Source organism: Astatotilapia calliptera, chromosome 11, assembly GCF_900246225.1.
Source record: "Astatotilapia calliptera chromosome 11, fAstCal1.2, whole genome shotgun sequence".
Lineage (NCBI taxonomy): Eukaryota > Metazoa > Chordata > Actinopteri > Cichliformes > Cichlidae > Astatotilapia > Astatotilapia calliptera.
Genome location: NC_039312.1, coordinates 30,302,938 through 30,321,807, shown reverse-complemented (window position 1 = coordinate 30,321,807; position 18,870 = coordinate 30,302,938). Strand labels below are relative to the sequence as shown.

At 39.1% G+C, this 18,870-nt stretch overlaps 2 protein-coding genes across 2 annotated transcripts; both read right to left on the bottom strand.

Moving 5' to 3' along the window:
• Positions 1–240: 240 nt before the first annotated feature.
• On the bottom strand, positions 241–5,733 carry LOC113032681 (uncharacterized). Its single transcript, XM_026185713.1, has 6 exons — positions 5,470–5,733; positions 4,950–5,014; positions 3,707–3,992; positions 1,518–1,672; positions 1,030–1,309; positions 241–550 (listed from the first exon to the last, which is right to left on the bottom strand). Exons 2-6 carry the CDS (start codon positions 5,011–5,013, stop codon positions 400–402), a joined length of 936 nt encoding a protein of 311 aa, XP_026041498.1. The 5' UTR covers position 5,014; positions 5,470–5,733; the 3' UTR covers positions 241–399.
• A 519-nt stretch (positions 5,734–6,252) lies between these two features.
• LOC113032682 (fucolectin-1-like) lies at positions 6,253–13,287 on the bottom strand. The gene is made up of 6 exons (XM_026185714.1): positions 13,233–13,287; positions 12,530–12,594; positions 10,893–11,181; positions 10,357–10,508; positions 8,899–9,178; positions 6,253–7,631 (listed from the first exon to the last, which is right to left on the bottom strand). The coding sequence occupies exons 2-6, from the start codon at positions 12,591–12,593 to the stop codon at positions 7,481–7,483; spliced, it is 936 nt and encodes a 311-aa protein (XP_026041499.1). The 5' UTR covers position 12,594; positions 13,233–13,287; the 3' UTR covers positions 6,253–7,480.
• Between the last annotated feature and the right edge of the window lie 5,583 nt (positions 13,288–18,870).

The window sequence follows — 18,870 nt, the reverse complement described above, 5'->3', positions numbered from 1 at the left end:
GAGATTGTTACAGCATATGAAATGCTTATGATGAAACAAACAAAAAATCCAACAAAAAGCAACAGCAGTGAGAATTGAGAAGTCGAAAAATCAAGAGTACTGTAATTACACACTAATGTCACGTACTAGAATATCACATTGTTTTACTTGAATCAACAGTCAGTAGACACAAACAACAAACATGTTTTACATAGAATCAAAGTAATTATTTTACTGTAACAGTTCTAATCTAGCATACATTTTTTCTTCTAAGTTTCCAAATACTTTTATAATGTATGATCCATAAGTGACTAATCAATGTTCTATTTATTAATCTACTGTTTTGATCTATGCAAGATGCAATAAATACCCAATTAAACGTCTGCAGTGTGCAAGCTTTGTGTTTGTTTTTCTCTTGTCTTAATCCAGCCTAGAGCCGTACACTTCGACCTCACACAGACTCAGGAACTCTTCTCTGTCGGGAATGACAATATTAACATAGCGGCCTTCCGTTCCATTGCATGTGAACTTAGCAACAACATCTCCAGCGATGCTTGTGATCACAGCACACCTATCAGAGGAAACAGAAATTTAATTTGTTAATCCCAGTCAGGACAAATTATTTGTCCGTGGTGTTCTGGCTCACTGAACTCCACGGATGTCCTTTGAAGACTAACAAATCACATCACATCTCTACCCCAATGTATGCCATGTACACATGGCACAAGCTGCTTGTCAGTGACACATCACAGGGAGGTGAATCGCTGTCTGAATGCTGAATTAATGCTGTCTGTTAGTGCTGTGCAAAGTAATCTTCATATAGAGTGGCACTGTTTGTGGTCCAAAAAATGTATATTCCTGACAGTCATAGTTTATAAGAATCAAACATTCCCATGCAATTTATTAGGAAATGAATGCGGGTCATTTTTGACCCACTTATGCATCTAGGGGTTAAGAAAATAAGTGCATGAATTACTTTTGTCAGCAATAAGACTGCAGTAGCTGTAAGATGTGTTGAAATGCAGCACGGGCATAGCTAAAACGGGCTACCTGGAGTTGTTGTTCCCGTTGTTGCGAAGGGAATCGCCAATGCGGATCTCGGCTCCATTGAGTCGTTCTGGAAGAGAATCTTGATTTACTATATTAATAGAAAACACTTTACGTGTTTTGAGCAGATCAAGTCGCCACCAAGGGCTCATTGATTTCTGTGTGAGAGTGCAGGAGGCATCTTCCCATTTGCTGTTACGATTTCCATCTATGGCATTAAATGCGTTGCCAAATGCATACAGTGAGGATTGTGTGGCTTTTCCTTGGAGTGCAAGATTCTCCTCTGAAAAAAGAACAAAAGAGTCACTGTGATGTTTGTTGCGTGTAGCAAATTGTGATAATGCGAAAAGTTGATTTTTTTTTTTTTCAGTTTCAAGTGAAAAAAAAAGTGATATTAACTCTTATCAACCTAAGATTTTGAGTTTATACCACAGCTTGCTGATATATTAATTACTGTCCACATTAAATGATATAATAGCTCATATTCTCACCAGTTGGACTAGGGTATCCATAGACTTCCACTTCGCAGAGTGTGAGGATCCTTCGTGAACCGGTCACAGTCAAAGTTACATACCGTCCCTCCACACGATTGGTAAAAGTCAGATCGAAGGATTTGCCCAAACGAATTCGAGAAATTCTACCAACCCTAACAGAAAATGTGAGAGTTAAATAGTTTACAGCAGCAGAGGTCAGAACATTTAATTTTCAGCATGGTAATACAACAAATCCAGGTCTGCTCAAAAGTATATTGGATTTTTTTACCCCGTAAATCAAGTTGGGATGTATTTTTATAGTATTATTTGTGCCTTTAACTATCTGTAACAGACATTTTCCATATATACAGTGGGGCAAAAAAGTATTTAGTCAGCCACCGATTGTGCAAGTTCCCCCACCTAAAATGATGACAGAGGTCAGTAATTTGCACCAGAGGTACACTTCAACCGTGAGAGACAGAATGTGAAAAAAAAAATCCATGAATCCACATGGTAGGATTTGTAAAGAATTTATTCGTAAATCAGGGTGGAAAATAAGTATTTGGTCAATAACAAAAATACAACTCAATACTTTGTAACATAACCTTTGTTGGCAATAACAGAGGTCAAACGTTTACTATAGGTCTTTACCAGGTTTGCACACACAGTAGCTGGTATTTTGGCCCATTCCTCCATGCAGATCTTCTCGAGAGCAGTGATGTTTTGGGGCTGTCGCCGAGCAACACGGACTTTCAACTCCCGCCACAGATTTTCTATGGGGTTGAGGTCTGGAGACTGGCTAGGCCACTCCAGGACTTTCAAATGCTTCTTACGGAGCCACTCCTTTGTTGCCCGGGCGGTGTGTTTTGGATCATTGTCATGTTGGAAGACCCAGCCTCGTTTCATCTTCAAAGTTCTCACTGATGGAAGGAGGTTTTGGCTCAAAATCTCACGATACATGGCCCCATTCATTCTGTCCTTAACACGGATCAGTCGCCCTGTCCCCTTGGCAGAAAAACAGCCCCATAGCATGATGTTTCCACCCCCATGCTTCACAGTAGGTATGGTGTTCTTGGGATGCAACTCAGTATTCTTCTTCCTCCAAACACGACGAGTTGAGTTTATACCAAAAAGTTCTACTTTGGTTTCATCTGACCACATGACATTCTCCCAATCCTCTGCTGTATCATCCATGTGCTCTCTGGCAAACTTCAGACGGGCCTGGACATGCACTGGCTTCAGCAGCGGAACACGTCTGGCACTGCGGGATTTGATTCCCTGCCGTTGTAGTGTGTTACTGATGGTGACCTTTGTTACTTTGGTCCCAGCTCTCTGCAGGTCATTCACCAGGTCCCCCGTGTGGTTCTGGGATCTTTGCTCACCGTTCTCATGATCATTTTGACCCCACGGGATGAGATCTTGCGTGGAGCCCCAGATGGAGGGAGATTATCAGTGGTCTTGTATGTCTTCCATTTTCTGATGATTGCTCCCACAGTTGATTTTTTCACACCAAGCTGCTTGCCTATTGTAGATTCACTCTTCCCAGTCTGGTGCAGGTCTACAATACTTTTCCTGGTGTCCTTCGAAAGCTCTTTGGTCTTGGCCATGGCGGAGTTTGGAGTCTGACTGTTTGAGGCTGTGGACAGGTGTCTTTTATACAGATGATGAGTTCAAACAGGTGCCATTCATACAGGTAACGAGTGGGGGACAGAAAAGCTTCTTACAGAAGACGTTACAGGTCTGTGAGAGCCAGAGACTTTCCTTGTTTGAGGTGACCAAATACTTATTTTCCACCCTGATTTACGTATAAATTCTTTACAAATCCTACCATGTGGATTCATGGATTTTTTTTTCACATTCTGTCTCTCACAGTTGAAGTGTACCTCTGGTGCAAATTACTGACCTCTGTCATCATTTTAAGTGGGGGAACTTGCACAATCGGTGGCTGACTAAATACTTTTTTGCCCCACTGTATACATATTCATATACAAAAAAACCCTATAAATATAAAGATTGCTGGTTTTTGTTTGCTTGTCATTTTGTGTTGTTGGCTATAAATAAGCAGACTATCTTCTTATATCTTTAAAAGAAAAACCCCAAATAACCAAATATTGCAGAGATAAGATGAGAAAAATGCCGAGGAAAGAGTAAAAGAAAAACAAAAGAATCAAAATATTGCTGATAATTACGTATTTGTTTATATTTACATTGGGTTATCTAAACCGTCATTGACCAAAGAGTTGCCAATGTGGATCTCCAGCCCGTTGAGCCTTTCATGACAGCAGTCTCCTCTGTTAGTGACGGTGATGGAAGTGATGACGTAGGACTGAAGCAGGTCCACTTTCCACCAGGGATTTGTCTGTTCATTAGTGTGTGTGCACGACCCCGCCATAAAGTCAGAATTGCGGTTTCCATCGATTGCATTAAGTGCAGATGCCCTAGCATGCGGGTAACAGGTTGACTGAGTTGCTTTACCACGTGTAGCCAGATTTTCTGTGAATTAGACCGTTACAATGTATAAAAAAGATCAAATGAAAACAACAACAAAAACAAAACGTTCCACTGCTATCACAGTTTTTTGTAATTGTTACCTCAGGCTAATTGGCTCTTGCACTCAATCTGGCAGAAAATAGTTTTTTAGTAGTTAAGTTTCAGCAAAGTAAAAAGCATCATTGAAACAAGCAAGTGTAAATTAAGTGAGTAAGACAACGCTGCAATCAGAATGTGCTCCACAGTCTCCCTGATGGTGTTGTATGTTGACATTGGAGACTGGTGACAGTTAACAGTATCTGATACATGATGAGAACATGTTGGCCAGGCCTCGTCGCAGCCCCTCCACTTATCTACTCTCTGAAACAACCTGTCTGAGCTCCTCTTCATTTACAGCCACCCTCATTTTAAGGTCGTTCTTCTGGTTGGTTGGCTGAATGTCAGGCGGGTGAAGCTGTGTATCTGAGATGACTAGAAATTAATGTCCACACTTTTTGGCATTTTAAATACCAAAAAGATAATAGGATTGTTGGGGAAGGGGCAGTAGGTGGGCTTAGAAAGAATAAAATACAGTTTATACAAAAAGCATTTCTGGGCTTTGGGGGGCATTTTAGTTCTAAGACTACTATGTTGTGCACCATGAAGTTCTTGGTTTGTTTGCTTGCTGGATTTACACTTTTTATGAAGAGGACTTGGCTTTGTGGGTGTATCGGGGCGGAGTGGGGGGGGGGGGGGGTGCAGACTATCCCAGCTACCATAGGGTGAGAGGCGGGGTACACCATTGACAGGTTGCCAGCCTGTCACATGGCTAAGAAACAGAGACAGACAACAATTATGGGCAATTTAGAATCACCAATTAACTTAACCCCACAAACTGCATTCCACAGATGGATGGATGGATGTCATTACACAAAATCATAACTGACACACATCTCACACTGACTCTAACATCACACTTACGATAAGTAGAAGCCAAAGTCGTCCTCAGGAGGAGCAGCAAAATGAAAACACTCCGTTTCATCATTCTGGTTTCAAAAGAAACAGAAAATAAACTGTTAGGTATTTTATGTTTTCAACACCAGTTAAGAGAAGCTTTTGTGCAAAAACACACGTGAAAATCTTTGAATAAAACAACCTAAATAGCATTTTTCTGTGAGCACTGCTACTACTAAATATCTTTGCATGCTCCAATCCCCATTGGATGGTTGAAAGCTGCCAAAAAATATGCTGACTTGAATAAACTGTCGATTTAAGCATCGATTCTTTTTTAAGTAGATTGGCCTCTAAAAGCAATTGACAACAAAAAAAGTTTAACCAGAAATTCAAAATAGAAAAAGAAAAGTTCACAGCTGTAAATTGACGATGTAACAGTCTACATTCTATATTCAGACGGTGAGAAAAGAGAAATCTGCACACGGAGGTTTATGTCAAGAAAAGTTTGTATCAAGATTTTATTTTTTCAAGAAATAAAAAGTCTTACCTGAAGATCCGAACAAAGCAGATACTGTTTCCCCTGGGACTGTCAGTGAATCAGAAAAGCTGCTACTGATGATATTTCTTTTATCTTTTGTTTTTTGTATGCATTTCTGCCTTTCCCTCAGCAGAAAATATATCATATTCCTTCTCAACACTGTCTAATTACTTCCCACTGGTTTGTGCCCCATGCACATCAGTTTCACTTCCATACTTGTGAATTATATTTCCAGCCAGCGTGCCAGAACACAGATGTTTTCCTGGTTATTTTGCAATATCCTGTTTGCAGTTATTACTCAAGATTTAATCATGCACTATTGCTCAAAAGTGTAGGATTACTTTGAATTGTTTTTGGAAGATAAGCACATTTTCTTTTCAGTTCTTTTTTGTTTGTTTGTTTAACCTTAAATTGATTAAAAAATGAATGTTGTAAGTGAACAATATTGATTAATATAATCTTTTCTCATATATCACCTTATTTTTTATTCAAATGGGCTTGAAGAGGTCCGTTTTTAGCATGCTGAAGAAAAATCTATAAACCAGATTAAAATAACTGAATGAAATGAAAAAACTGAGTAATTACTTGAATCAACTCTTATCTCCTGAACAGACAGATTATGCATCCTAACAGAAAGTATTTGTTGTATGCTCCCTAAAATGACACACGTTTCTTTTTTGACAGTGTGGAGTTCACCTTTCCTGGGTTTCAAAGCAAGTTACTTGATGTACAGACAGATCGGAGCTGTGGTGTCTCTCGTGATGAAGAGAAAGCTGAGCAAGAAGGTGAAAGTGTTTTGTGGCTAGTTTAATTCTAACCTCACCTGGGACTATCAACTTTGCATAGTGACCAAAAGAACAAGCTACAAGCTGTAGAAAGGAACTTTTTCTGAAATCCTAAACCCATCTACCATCGATGCTGCCTTAACGTGTGTAGTGTTACCAAATATGAACAAATCAAGTAAAACTGCTCAGTGGTACTTTTTTACTTGCCTGGGTGTTAATATACAATATTAACAAATTACATATTACAAATACTCAGTGACTTCTGTATCTTGGTGTCTGAAAACAGATAAACAGCTTGTGATTTAGTGATACTATTATATTTATATATATGTGTGTGTGTGTGTCTGATCTCAGCCAGGTGATACACATTATGAACATCATATAATCACATCATATCAATTTGACAGTGACATAGTTACATCTATTGTGCATTCAGTAATTTCACCAAAAATCAAAACAACTACAGAAACAATTCAAATGACAGCTATCCTACGGCAGTGATGTAGTTAACAAAGTTATTCTCTTAAACGGAGGCGTACTAGTTCCTAAGACTAAATATGTACTTAGTCTTTACAGAGATGAATATTAAATGTATCTATATTTTTTGCAGAATAGAAAAAAAATTATTAACAAAATAAATTCACTTGTGATATTGTTTATTCATACCAAATTTATTAAAAGACGGGATCAAATGTTTAGTTGTCAAGAAAAATTGGAAAGTCATTTTTCTTATACTTTTTTTTTCAGATGACTGTAAATTCTACAGTTCAGTCAGAACTGAGACGTCCTTTCATCAGTTCTCCTTTTCTCTGACAGAAAAAACCATGATTCATTTCAGTGAAGTTTCCACAGTTCACAAGGTCAGTAAAGACATTCTTAACAAATACATACATTGTGACATTATTATTGCGACATGTGACAATAAATGCATCATAAGCAGGCTGATGTTTGTTTTTCATTGTTGTCACAAAGTGCTGTTTTAACTAAAGAGTAATGGGAACATTTTTTAATATACAGTGTTATCTGTGTATATGTGCTAAGTAGTACTATTAAAGCTGATGTGTTTGCAGGACTCTTTGGTAAAATGTTACAATCACTGAACACTTATACTGTATCGTGGATAACAAAGCGGTTCAAATTATGGCTTTTTTAATTAGATGCAATTGTTTTTCATGATTATATTAAAGCTGTGATTTGTTTTGTTTGTTTAAGAGAGAAATTTAGCTGCTTTAGCATTAATCTAGTCTCGAGCCATACACTTCAACCTCACACAGACTTAGGAACTCATTTCTCTTAGGAATGACGATATTAATGTAACGGCCCTCTGTCCCATTGCACTTGAAAACAGCAACAGCACCTCCTGCAATACCTGTGATCACGGCACACCTGGCAGAAGAAACAGAACATGATCTAGTTAATTCTGATCAGAACACTTGTTTTGTTCATGGAATTTAACAACTCAACTCTCAGCCTCAGTTTCAAATATAACATTCATAATGGGCCCTAAAAGTTCACATCAAGTCACTGAGTCAAATCTCAGGCATGTCAGATAAACACACACACAATGAATGTACACTCAGAGTGTTTGCCATAGTTAATGCACACTCAGATCCAACTCTTCCATTTGACTCTGACTTGAATTATTTCAATTACTTCTGCATACACTATTATAATTTCATTAATTGAAACATTGACCATCACCATGCCTATATGCTGTTAAAATGAAAACTAGATGATGTTTTTATTATTTTTTCTTGTAAATTCATGACTACAACCTGACAAAATATCAGTTTTTCTTGTAAATCTGTATTGTGTGAGTTTTTTTCCCCCAGTCTTTAATTTCTCACTTTAATCTCATTGAAAACCTGAATTATTCTGTAGCCTCACTGTTGATTATGTGAGGCTAAATGCTAACATCTATACAAAAATAAACTCACCATGACAATTATAATCATGACTAGTTATGACTTTCGACCTGATTACCCACTTGCCTCAGCATATTAGTATGCTTCCAATTATAACCTGATAAAAAGTAAAAAGTAAGGGTGGGGAGGTGTCACCATTTCATTCAGTTTGTCCTGTCTGCATCACCAATTATCACTAATTATGAACGAGCAGAAATGCATTTCTTATGTGGAAATTCTGACACTACTTCAGCTTTAAAGAAGAAAGGGATGGACGATGCAAACTCTGTTTGCCAGGAACCAAGCTGCTCTCAACAGGTTAGTTAGTTCATAGACTGCAGGCTGTTAGACTTGATGGATAGCATTAACAACCTGCTAGCTGCAAATAATAAGTCTAACCTCAGTCTAACTTCAGCTAATGCCAGCTAACAATGTTAGCTTGGTGGCGAACAGCCTTCAGTATTAGCAATAAATCACAGAGCAATAGGATATTCATGTAGTTGTAAAAAGCATGACAATATATTAAGTAATCCAAAATATTCAGAATACAATACTCACACTGAGTAACTTGCAGGATAAGTTACGGAATACATCACAAATGACATTTTGGGGCATGTATTCTGTAATCTGTAGTGGAATACATTTTAAAAGTAACCTTCCCAACACTGACCGCTGTGACCAATAAAGGGAGCAGTCGAAAGAAGAAGAGTATAAGCTGTTAAGACATGCCATGATGAAATGTGAAGTACCTGGGATTATTGTTGCCATCGTTTTCAAGAGATTCTCCAATGCGGATTTCAGCTCCATCGAGTCGTTCTGGTTGAGAATCTTGATTTACGATACTAACAGAAAACACTTTATGTGTTTTGAGCAAATCAAGCCGCCACCACGGACTCATTGATTTTTTTGTGAGAGTGCAGGAGGCCTCTTCCCATTTGCTGTTACGATTTCCATCTATGGCATTATATGCAATGCCAAATGAATATCTTGACGACTGTGTGGCTTTTCCTTGGAGTGCAAGATTCTCATCTGCAAAAAGGACAAATTTTAAAAAGTATGATGTTTGTCATGTTTGTTAAGTCACTTGAAGTGCTGCAGTACATGTGCAACAATTAAAGATTTTTTCCCCAATTTTGTAGCTTGCATTAATATATATTGATTAAACCTTTATTGCAGCAGCACCGCTTATCAGCCTGAAACTTTGTGGTTTATACCACAGCTTGTAGGTAAGGCTACATGCAGTCCACATTTATTCACAGTGTCATGAAAAAGTATTTGGCCTCTTCCAGATTTCTTAGATTACTTAAATATTCCAGATCAAAAGATAATCCGAGACAATACAAAATGCAATTTTTAAAAAGTTATTTAATTTATTAAAGTGATAACCCTAACCAAACCAAACTGGGGTTACATAAAGGGTTGTAACCCTAATTGGGTTACAAAATAATTTTTAAGGCAACGAAACTCCTTCAAACCCTGGTTCATCATCCACAAACAGAGAAAACCTGGAACAGTGAACCATCAAATTACTCTAGGAGCTCATCGCAGATTCATCCAGGAGGTCACAAAAGATCTAAACAAAACAGCTACAGAACTGCAGGCCTCACTTACTTCAGCTAAGGTCAGTGTTCAACAACAAGAAAGAGACTGGGCAAAAATGGCATCCATGGGAGACTTCAGAGGTGAAAACCACACCTGACTAAACAAAACACAAAAGTTCATCTAACGTTTGCCAAAAAAATATCTTGATGATCCCCAAGACTTGCTGTAATTGATGGAGCCATAAATTCTGCTTTCGTCCAGAAAATCCTGAAGAAGAATGCCTGGACATCAATGCCATGAAGCTCAAGCACAATTGGGTAATGCTACAGAACAATGATTTGAAACACACCACCACCACCACAAGTCCAGAAAACAATGGAAGGTTTTTGAGTGGCCTAGTCTAAACTTAAATCAGTTTGAGATGCTTTGCAAAATGACCTTCAACATGCCCCTCATGCTCAAAAACCCTAGAGTAGGCAAAAGTTCGTCATATCCAGTTATCCCAAAATGCTTGATTGCTGTTCTTGGTAATCTTTGTCCAGTATTAAAATTTGTTTGCTGATCTGAAACATTTAAGTGTGACCAATACACAAAACACCCCTAAGAAATCAGGAAGGGGGCAAATACTTTTCCATAGCATTATATGTAATGGCACAAATTCTCACCAGTTGGAGCAGGGTATCCATAGACTTCAACTTCGCAGAGTGTGAGGATCCTACCTGAACCAGGCAGGGTCAATGTTACATAACGTCCCTCCACCCGATTGGTGAAAGTCAATTTGGATTCACCTGTACGACCTTCAGAAATTGTACCAACCCTTACAGAAAGTGTGAGAAAGAAACACAGAGTTTACCACAGCAGCAGATTTCAGAACATTTTATGGTCAGCGTGATAATAATGCAGCAAGATATTGTAGTACTATATAAATTTAGTTGGGATGCATTTTTACAGTAGTTAAATCATTGCAGGTGCTATAATTAAATTGTTTGTTGTAGTATTATGTAGCATGCCAATGGTCCGAGTATGGACAGCTAACAAAGTCAGCCCTGCAGCAACCAATCCTGCTACCAGTGATTACTTTAGAAAGGCAGAAGTAAACACCACAATACTTTTTTATGCTTACAAATGTAAAAATGCAAAAATTAAAGAAAAAAGAATCATTGTATAGCTGATGATTTGTTTCTCCTTTCTATTTACACACTTTGGGTTTTCTAAACCTTCATTGTTCAAAGAGTTGCCTATGTGGATCTCCAGCCCACTGAGTCTGTGCTGACAGCAGTCTCCTCTGTTGAAGATGGTGACAGATGTGATTATGTAGGACTGAAGCAGGTCCACTCTCCACCAGGGGTTCGTCTGTTCGTTAGTGTGTGTGCAAGACCCAACCGAAAATTCAGAATTACGATTTCCATCAATCGCGTTGTGGGCAGCTGACACGGGGTTATCCGTTAAACGGGTTGATTGAGTTGCTTTACCACGCAGGGCCACATTTTCTGCAAATCAGAGATGTACAATGAATATAAAATATACAATGCATAATAAAATATCAGTACATAATAAAATACAAACAAAGAGAGTTTTTGAAATGGAGAGTATTGCACATTAAAAAATAGCTTTCCATAAGCCACTAAATAAAAGAGGTTGTGAATGCAAGTTGTTGCTTTGATTATGCTTCATAAAGTCACTTCTTCTAGGAGACTGTAATTTATTCTGCAATAAGAAAAGTTCAGTCCAGGAAAGCAGAAAAACAATCTTTCAATTTTCCCTGCAACCCACAGCTCCAAAAATCCAAATTTATATTACAAAATCTAGAGGCATCTAGTGTTACAGCTGCAGGGTTGCCCTACACTAGTTAACTAGCAATTTCCTTTTGTTCAAGTCCAAGTTTATTTATATAGCACTTTTAAAACAACATCTATTGACCAAAGTACTGTACAATAGTCAAAGCAGAAGACATAAAATAGGATAAAGTTAGAAGGGAATAGAATCACAGAAATATAAGACAATAAAAACAGTAGTAACAGACTCATAGTGATTTAAAGCCAGAGACTAAAAATGGGTCTTCAGATGGGTTTTTAAAGTATCCAGGGTTGGGGAGGTCCTGATATGAAAGGCAACGTGTTCGACAATTTAGGAGCAGTCACCGGAAATGTCCGGTCTCCTCTGTGTTTTAATCTGGATCTTGGGACAACTAGTAGCATTTGGTCTGCAGACCTTAAAGATCTTGTGGGAGTATACCAGGTTAGAAGATCAGAGAGATATGTAAGAGCTACTCCATGCAGCGTCTTAAAAACAAGTGTTTAAATCGTAAAAATAGTTCAAAAACTAAATGGTAACCAATGTAATGATGCAAGTATGGGAGATATGTGATCTCGCTTATACGTTCCAGTTAAGAGCTGTGTTTTGGACGAGTTACAGTCGGCCAAATGATAACGAGGTAACACCAGAGTAGACGTTGAAGTGGATTATCTGCTTCGATCTCATCTTATTCCTAACATCCTCCTCTCATGCAATTCTCTGCATGTCCTCCATCACTGGATCCATGAATCCTCTCTGTAGTTCTCCTCAGTTCCTCTGGCCTGGCAGCTCAATTCAGACTTTCTCTAACATATTTATTAACCCTCTTCTGCCTACGTTCACCTGCTTCACCTTTCCTTTCACTCTAGCTGCTATCCGTGTTGATTTTAAAATTCTTTTACTCACTTGTAAAATTTTAAATAATATGGCACCTAGCTATTTAACAGAACTTCTCCAGTTGTATAACCCAAAAAAGCATTTTTTTTTTTTTTTTTTTACTAAATCAGGGGGTGTTTTTATTTTTATGATATCTCACACACTTACGATAAGTGGAAACCGAGCTTATTCCTAGGAGGAGTAGCAGAAGGAAAGCATTCAGTTTCATCATTCTGTTGAATTTAAGAAAGATGGGAATTTTATTAGTAAACAATATTTTATTGCAAATTTAATTTATTACTGGTTCCCGTGTCAAAGTATTTAAGCCCCACCTTTAAGGTGAAATAGTTAGGATCAAAGTTATTGTAGGAAAAGAAACTTTGTGAAAGAAAAAAACACAAATGTGCACTGGTGTTTTGTTGGTCAGAAGTGAAATGCAGTGTGGTAAACACTTTAAAGACACTGGGAAAAATGTTAATGTGACCAAAACCACTACAAACTATATGCCTGTACATCACCCATTCACTTAAAGCAGCAAGCACTGATCTCACCATGAAAACATTGGAATTCTCTATAAATTAAAAAAGTGGCTTTCAAGCTTCAATAGGATCTTTCCTTGAACAGGATTACTACTCTTCAAATCTTAAGTTATGAATTAGTTTATGTATATATTTTTACATTACAGTTGTTTTGTTGTGAGCCTGAATTGAAAAAAAAAAATCATAAATTATACACTGAAACTACTACTAAGTTTAAAGATACAAAAAAAGAGCTTTGAGCAAAAAAAAGAAAACAAATTCTATATTTAAACTGAAAATAGAGAAACATAATAAAGATAATCAGTTTCAAGAAAAGAAATGAAATGTGTTACTTGAGTATCCAGACTGAGCAGATGCTTCTTCCTGGAAATTGATGATTCAGTGAAAGAGAAGCGCAACTACTGATGTTGTTTCTGTGTGTGTTTTATATGTATATGCAGCTCCGCCTCTGCTGAACAACAACTAACCAATCATCAGAAACCACATTCATATTCTCCTCAAAACAATCCAGTTACTTCCTACTGGTTTGTGCCCATGCACATTTGTTTCACTTCCTCACTTGTGAATTACATTTTCAAGAATTAGTAAAGCAGTTCTCCACAGCACTGATGTTTTTTCTGGTTATTTGGCAATATCCTCCTACTTATTACTCAAGATGTAATCAGACGTTTACAAAATATAATTTTGCTTCAAAGTTTGGGGCCATTTTGAAATGTCCTTGTATCTGAAAGATAAGTGGACTGATAATTTTACATCAAATTGATCAAAAGCTCTATAACAGTACAGTACCCGCACAGTACAGAGATGGTCGGAGGAGAGCGAGGAGGCTCTTAAGGATTGTTTTGAGTCGACTGTGTGGGAGGTGATCTGTGACGACCACGGAGAGGACATCGACAGCCTTACTACATGCATTACTGACTATATTAATTTCTGTGTGGATAACACCGTACCTACCAGGACTGTACGGTGTTTCTCCAACAACAAACCTTGGATTACCCCAGAAATTAAAGCTGTCCTCAAGCAGAAGAGGAGGGCCTTCAAATCCAAAGACAAAGAGGAGTTGAAAAGGGTGCAGAGAGAGTTGAGTGGACTGATAAGGAATGGGAAGGACAGCTACAGGCAAAAGATGGAGAACCAGCTTCAGCAAAACAACGTTGGTGAAGTCTGGAGAGGCCTCAGAACCATCTCAGGCCACAAACATCAGAACTCTCTGCCTGGGAGGGATGTGAAGTGGGCAAATGAACTGAATCATTTCTTCAACAGATTTCATTCAGCCATGAGGCAGTCTCCAACATCGGCTGCAGACTCACCCACCCCCACTGCTGCTGTTCCACCTCTGACACCTCAGACACTTCACACCTCCTCTATTCACCCTGCTCACCACTCCCCACCCCCAACAACAGCATCCAACACACATTTAACACAAGGCTCCAGCCTGTCTCTCTCAATCACCCAGGTTAGGAGGGAACTGAGGAGGATTAATGGCAAGAAGGCAGCGGGCCCAGATGGCATCAGCTCGAGGGTCGTCAGGTCCTGCGCGGACCAACTGTGTGGGGTGATGGAACACCTCTTCAGCCTGAGCCTGAGGCTGGGAAGAGTCCCACAGCTCTGGAAAACCTCCTGTGTTGTACCAGTGCCAAAGACTTCACGCACCAAGGACCTCAACAGCTACAGGCCGGTGGCTCTGACATCCCACCTGATGAAGACCCTGGAGCGGTTGGTCCTGGCTCAGCTTCGGCGCCTAACAAGCTCATCACTGGACCCACTTCAGTTTGCCTACCAGCCTGGCATTGGAGCGGATGATGCCGTCATTCACCTCCTACATCGTTCCCTCGCTCACCCGGAGACTGCTGGGAGCACTGTGAGAATCATGTTCTTTGATTTCTCCAGTGCCTTCAACACTATTCTTCCCTCGGTTCTGAAGGACAAGCTGGAGAACTCTGGAGTGGACCATCACCTCACTACCTGGATTTTGGACTACCTCACCGACCGACCACAGTATGTGAGGACTCAGGGCTGTGTGTCGGACAGGGTCGTCTGCAGTACGGGGGCCCCACAGGGAACGGTTCTGGCTCCGTTCCTCTTCACCATCTACACTGCAGACTTCTCCCACAATTCCACCCAGTGCTTCCTGCAGAAGTTTTCTGATGACTCTGCAATAGTTGGCCTCATCACTGATGGGGACGATAAGGAGTACAGAGGACTGACTCAAGACTTTGTGGACTGGTGCCAGCTGAACTACCTCCAGATCAACGCCACTAAAACCAAGGACCTGGTGGTAGACTTCCGCAGGCACAAGCATTCTCCACTGCAACCACTGAACATCCAAGGTATGGACATTGAGGCTGTGGACAGCTACAGGTACCTTGGTGTTCATCTGAACAATAGACTGGACTGGACTCATAACTCAGACGCCCTCTACAGGAAAGGGCAGAGCAGGCTGTACCTGCTGCGGAGACTCAGGTCGTTTGGGGTGGAGGGCCCACTCCTGAAGACCTTCTATGACTCTGTGGTGGCTTCTGCTATCTTTTATGGTGTGGTCTGCTGGGGCGGCAGCATCTCTGCCGGGGACAGGAAGAGACTGAACAGGCTGATCCAAAGGGCCAGCTCTGTTCTAGGATGCCCTCTGGACCCAGTGGAGGTGGTGAGTGACAGGAGAATGGCGGCTAAGCTGTCATCCCTGTTGGACAACATTTCCCACCCCATGCAGCAGTCTGTGACAGCACTGAGCAGCTCCTTCAGTGGGAGACTGCGGCACCCACGGTGTGGGATGGAGAGATTTCGCAGGTCTTTCCTCCCTACTGCTGTCAGACTCCACAATAAAGACTTTAACTGAACAAACACACACATCCATACATGTGCAATAACACTAAGTGCAATACTTTTCTGGCATCGTTGTATTTTTACTCAGTTGTATATAGCATTTGTATTCTATTTTTATCTTATTGTATATTTTATTCTATTTTATTCTACTGTATATAGTATTTTATTTTATTCTATTCTGTACAGTTGTGTACTGTATTTATTCTTATTGTATTCTAATTTTTGCTTCATAACTTTTGCACTGTCCACTTCCTGCTGTGACAAAACAAATTTCCCACGTGTGGGACTAATAAAGGTTATCTTATCTTATCTTATAAGTAAAAAAAAATCCGATTAATGGAATCGTTCATCATAGATCAATTTGTCATTAAAAAAAACCCCAAATTTTTGGAGGCTTTCAGGAACAATTAGGCTTATATTCCAATGGTGCATTTTGAACTTCACGTACTTTTAGCTTTCTAATGACAATTAAATGTGTACATGTCATTAAGAAACTCTTTCACAGATCTATTAATGCAGCTGATTTTAATGCAGTGTGGTTATTGGTGCCAGTTGGTCAGGTCTTATTTCAGAAATTGCTAATGTACTGGAAGAAAATATCCAGTGAGCAGAAGTTGGATCCAAGGCATTAAAATGGTTTACTGATGCCAGAGATTACACGAAAATGGCCAGACTGCTTTAGGCTGATAAAAAGGCAGTGGTAACTCAAAAATACTCTCATTACAATGAAGGTATTCAGAACAGCATCTCTGAATGCAGAACATATTGAACCTTAAAACAGATGGACTACAGCAGTTTGCACCAACTCATGAAAGTTGGATAATAAAAGACTGGAAATACATTGTCTGCTCTGATGAGTGTCAGTTCCTGGTGTGAGATACGAATGATAGGGTCAGAATTCTCTTGGCCCACTTTGACCCTGATAGTGCCCACTGAACATAATTTAAACACTCCAGCCTACTTTATTATTGCTGGTGACAACGCCATCCCTTTATGACCACAGCGGACCCATTTGTTGATGGCTCCTTCCAGCAGGATAATATGCCATGTCACAAAGCTCAAATCATCTTAAACAGGATCCTGAACATGACATTGATTTTCCTGACCTCTATAGTTACTAGATCTCAATCAAATAGTGCATCTTTGAGATGTGGTTAAACAAACTAAATGCTTTCGTTCTGAAACAAATGATTCAATAGAACAGAAAAGCTGTTAACAAAGTTATTTCTGTGCTTTTGTATATGGATGGATTTGGATTTATTGATGAACAGACTTTAGATAGGTATGTGATAGGTATGTGATTGTTAGACTCCGATGGCCCTTTATCTCTTGCAGTTTGGTGTGTTCCCATCACTGGTATCATTAAGGTGCTGTTATCAGCTCACATGTCAACCACTTCAACTGGTGCATGTGGCATGGTTGTGAAACGATGTGTCATGTCGCTGGGTTTGTGACCCACTGTCACAGGAGTGTCCCTCTCCAAGAGAATGGATCCAGAACCCAAAACCTCATGCACTAGCTCTGTTATGTCTCCTTCCCCTCACCTGAACTGGTCGTGGCAGATGGCTTCCCCTCCCTGAGCCTCTTTCAATATTAAGTGCCCTGAGGCAACCGTTGTTGTGATTTGGCACTATATAAATAAAATAGATTTGAACAAGACATTTTGGAAACTTTAGCAGTACACTAAATTTATTAGTCCCCATTATGAGTCCAGAGTGTGGTCCACATTGCAGAGGTGGTTTGGTGCAGCCTGATTAAAACTGTAATTTAGAAACATCCTCATGACAACGACTGGAGAAATCTAATGCTAAACTAAAAACTAACATAAAATACTATCAAATATTATATAACAGAAATGGACCACATTTCATTTTATCTATATCAGGTAGCCTCTTTGAGTATCTCACCTAAGTGACCTTTCAAAATTTATAACATAGCTAAAAAATGGCAAGCAATGAAACAAAATTAAGAGAAAATAAAACTACAATAATAACAACAATAACGATATGATTGCTCTCTGAATTAATAAACTTCTGAGGGAAAAACATGCTTATGTGCAGGATTATTTCACAGGGTCTGTCATTTTCCACTTTTATTTATTTTTTTAATTTTATTGAAGATTTTGATCAAAAGCAAATTCATTCAGCAATATGCAGTGGCGTGTCTAGAAAATTTTTGTTGGGAGGGCCAGGTAGGGGCACAGATTTGGAGAGGGGTGGCAGATGTAATTGGCAGATAATGTTTAAAAAAAATTCTACCAACCGTTAACCATAATTCAATAACCCTATAAATCTAATAACTGAATGCGCTTTTAACTCTTATTAGAATGAGATTTTAACCACTACGGTGCAAAGTTTTTAGATACTGCGTTGATAAAGTACAAGAGATACAATCAGTGCTTTGTCAGTGTTTACTCAGCATTCAAGGACAGCAATATTTGCATAGTATTTTTACTGACATATAGTGCACATATGTTTTGGGCAAAAACATTTTTTTAATATTAAAATACGAACATTTGTAACAAACAATTGACAAATTAGCCAATGCCAATGTAAAACTTTATCTGCCTATTAAAAAAAGAAGATAATCTTCTCACAAACTGGTGTTTGATTTTGAAACAGGAAAAAGTGGGGAAACAAATGAAAAGACTAACATTTGAATAAAACCTGAAAGCAAGTAAATACTTTCTATGCTGGCTTATGATAAACTTTGGTAATATTGATAAAGAACAACACTGGCTGATGATGAAATACAGTCAGCTGGCATGGTGACACTGCCAGTATTAACCTGCAGGGCTGGACTGGGAGAGAAAATCGGGCATTTTGACTAGAGACCGGCCCACCAGGTATTAAAGCAATAAAGACTTTGAATGAAAACAAATGCTGTTGTGACAGTGATGTACACTGGCCTGTGCCCCCCCCCCCAGACCACCCCGCTGGACACGCCACTGGCAATATGCACAATGTAAATGTGCTAAATAAAACGTGAGTACCTGCATTCGTTTGACAAGTAATTCATGTGGTTGTCATGTAGTAATTTTGCATTTTTTATTTTTTGGTAGTTGGAAATATATCTTTTATGTTCTATTCTGTTTGCCTGCGAGTTGTTTTTGTTTTTGAGTTTGTTAGTCTATTACTGAGCAGAGTC

What these genes read in the sequence shown, in the direction of transcription:
- LOC113032681 (XM_026185713.1), bottom strand. Translation starts at nt 5,013, where the DNA reads ATGATGAAACGGAGTGTTTTCATTTTGCTGCTCCTCCTGAGGACGACT. An exon ending in TGGATACCCTAGTCCAACTG is followed by an intron (nt 1,310 to 1,517) that starts GTGAGAATATGA and finishes TTCTTTTTTCAG; the next exon opens with AGGAGAATCTTGCACTCCAA. An exon ending in AACGGGAACAACAACTCCAG is followed by an intron (nt 551 to 1,029) that starts GTAGCCCGTTTT and finishes TTCCTCTGATAG; the next exon opens with GTGTGCTGTGATCACAAGCA.
- LOC113032682 (XM_026185714.1), bottom strand. Translation starts at nt 12,593, where the DNA reads ATGATGAAACTGAATGCTTTCCTTCTGCTACTCCTCCTAGGAATAAGC. An exon ending in TGGATACCCTGCTCCAACTG is followed by an intron (nt 9,179 to 10,356) that starts GTGAGAATTTGT and finishes TCCTTTTTGCAG; the next exon opens with ATGAGAATCTTGCACTCCAA. An exon ending in GATGGCAACAATAATCCCAG is followed by an intron (nt 7,632 to 8,898) that starts GTACTTCACATT and finishes TTCTTCTGCCAG; the next exon opens with GTGTGCCGTGATCACAGGTA.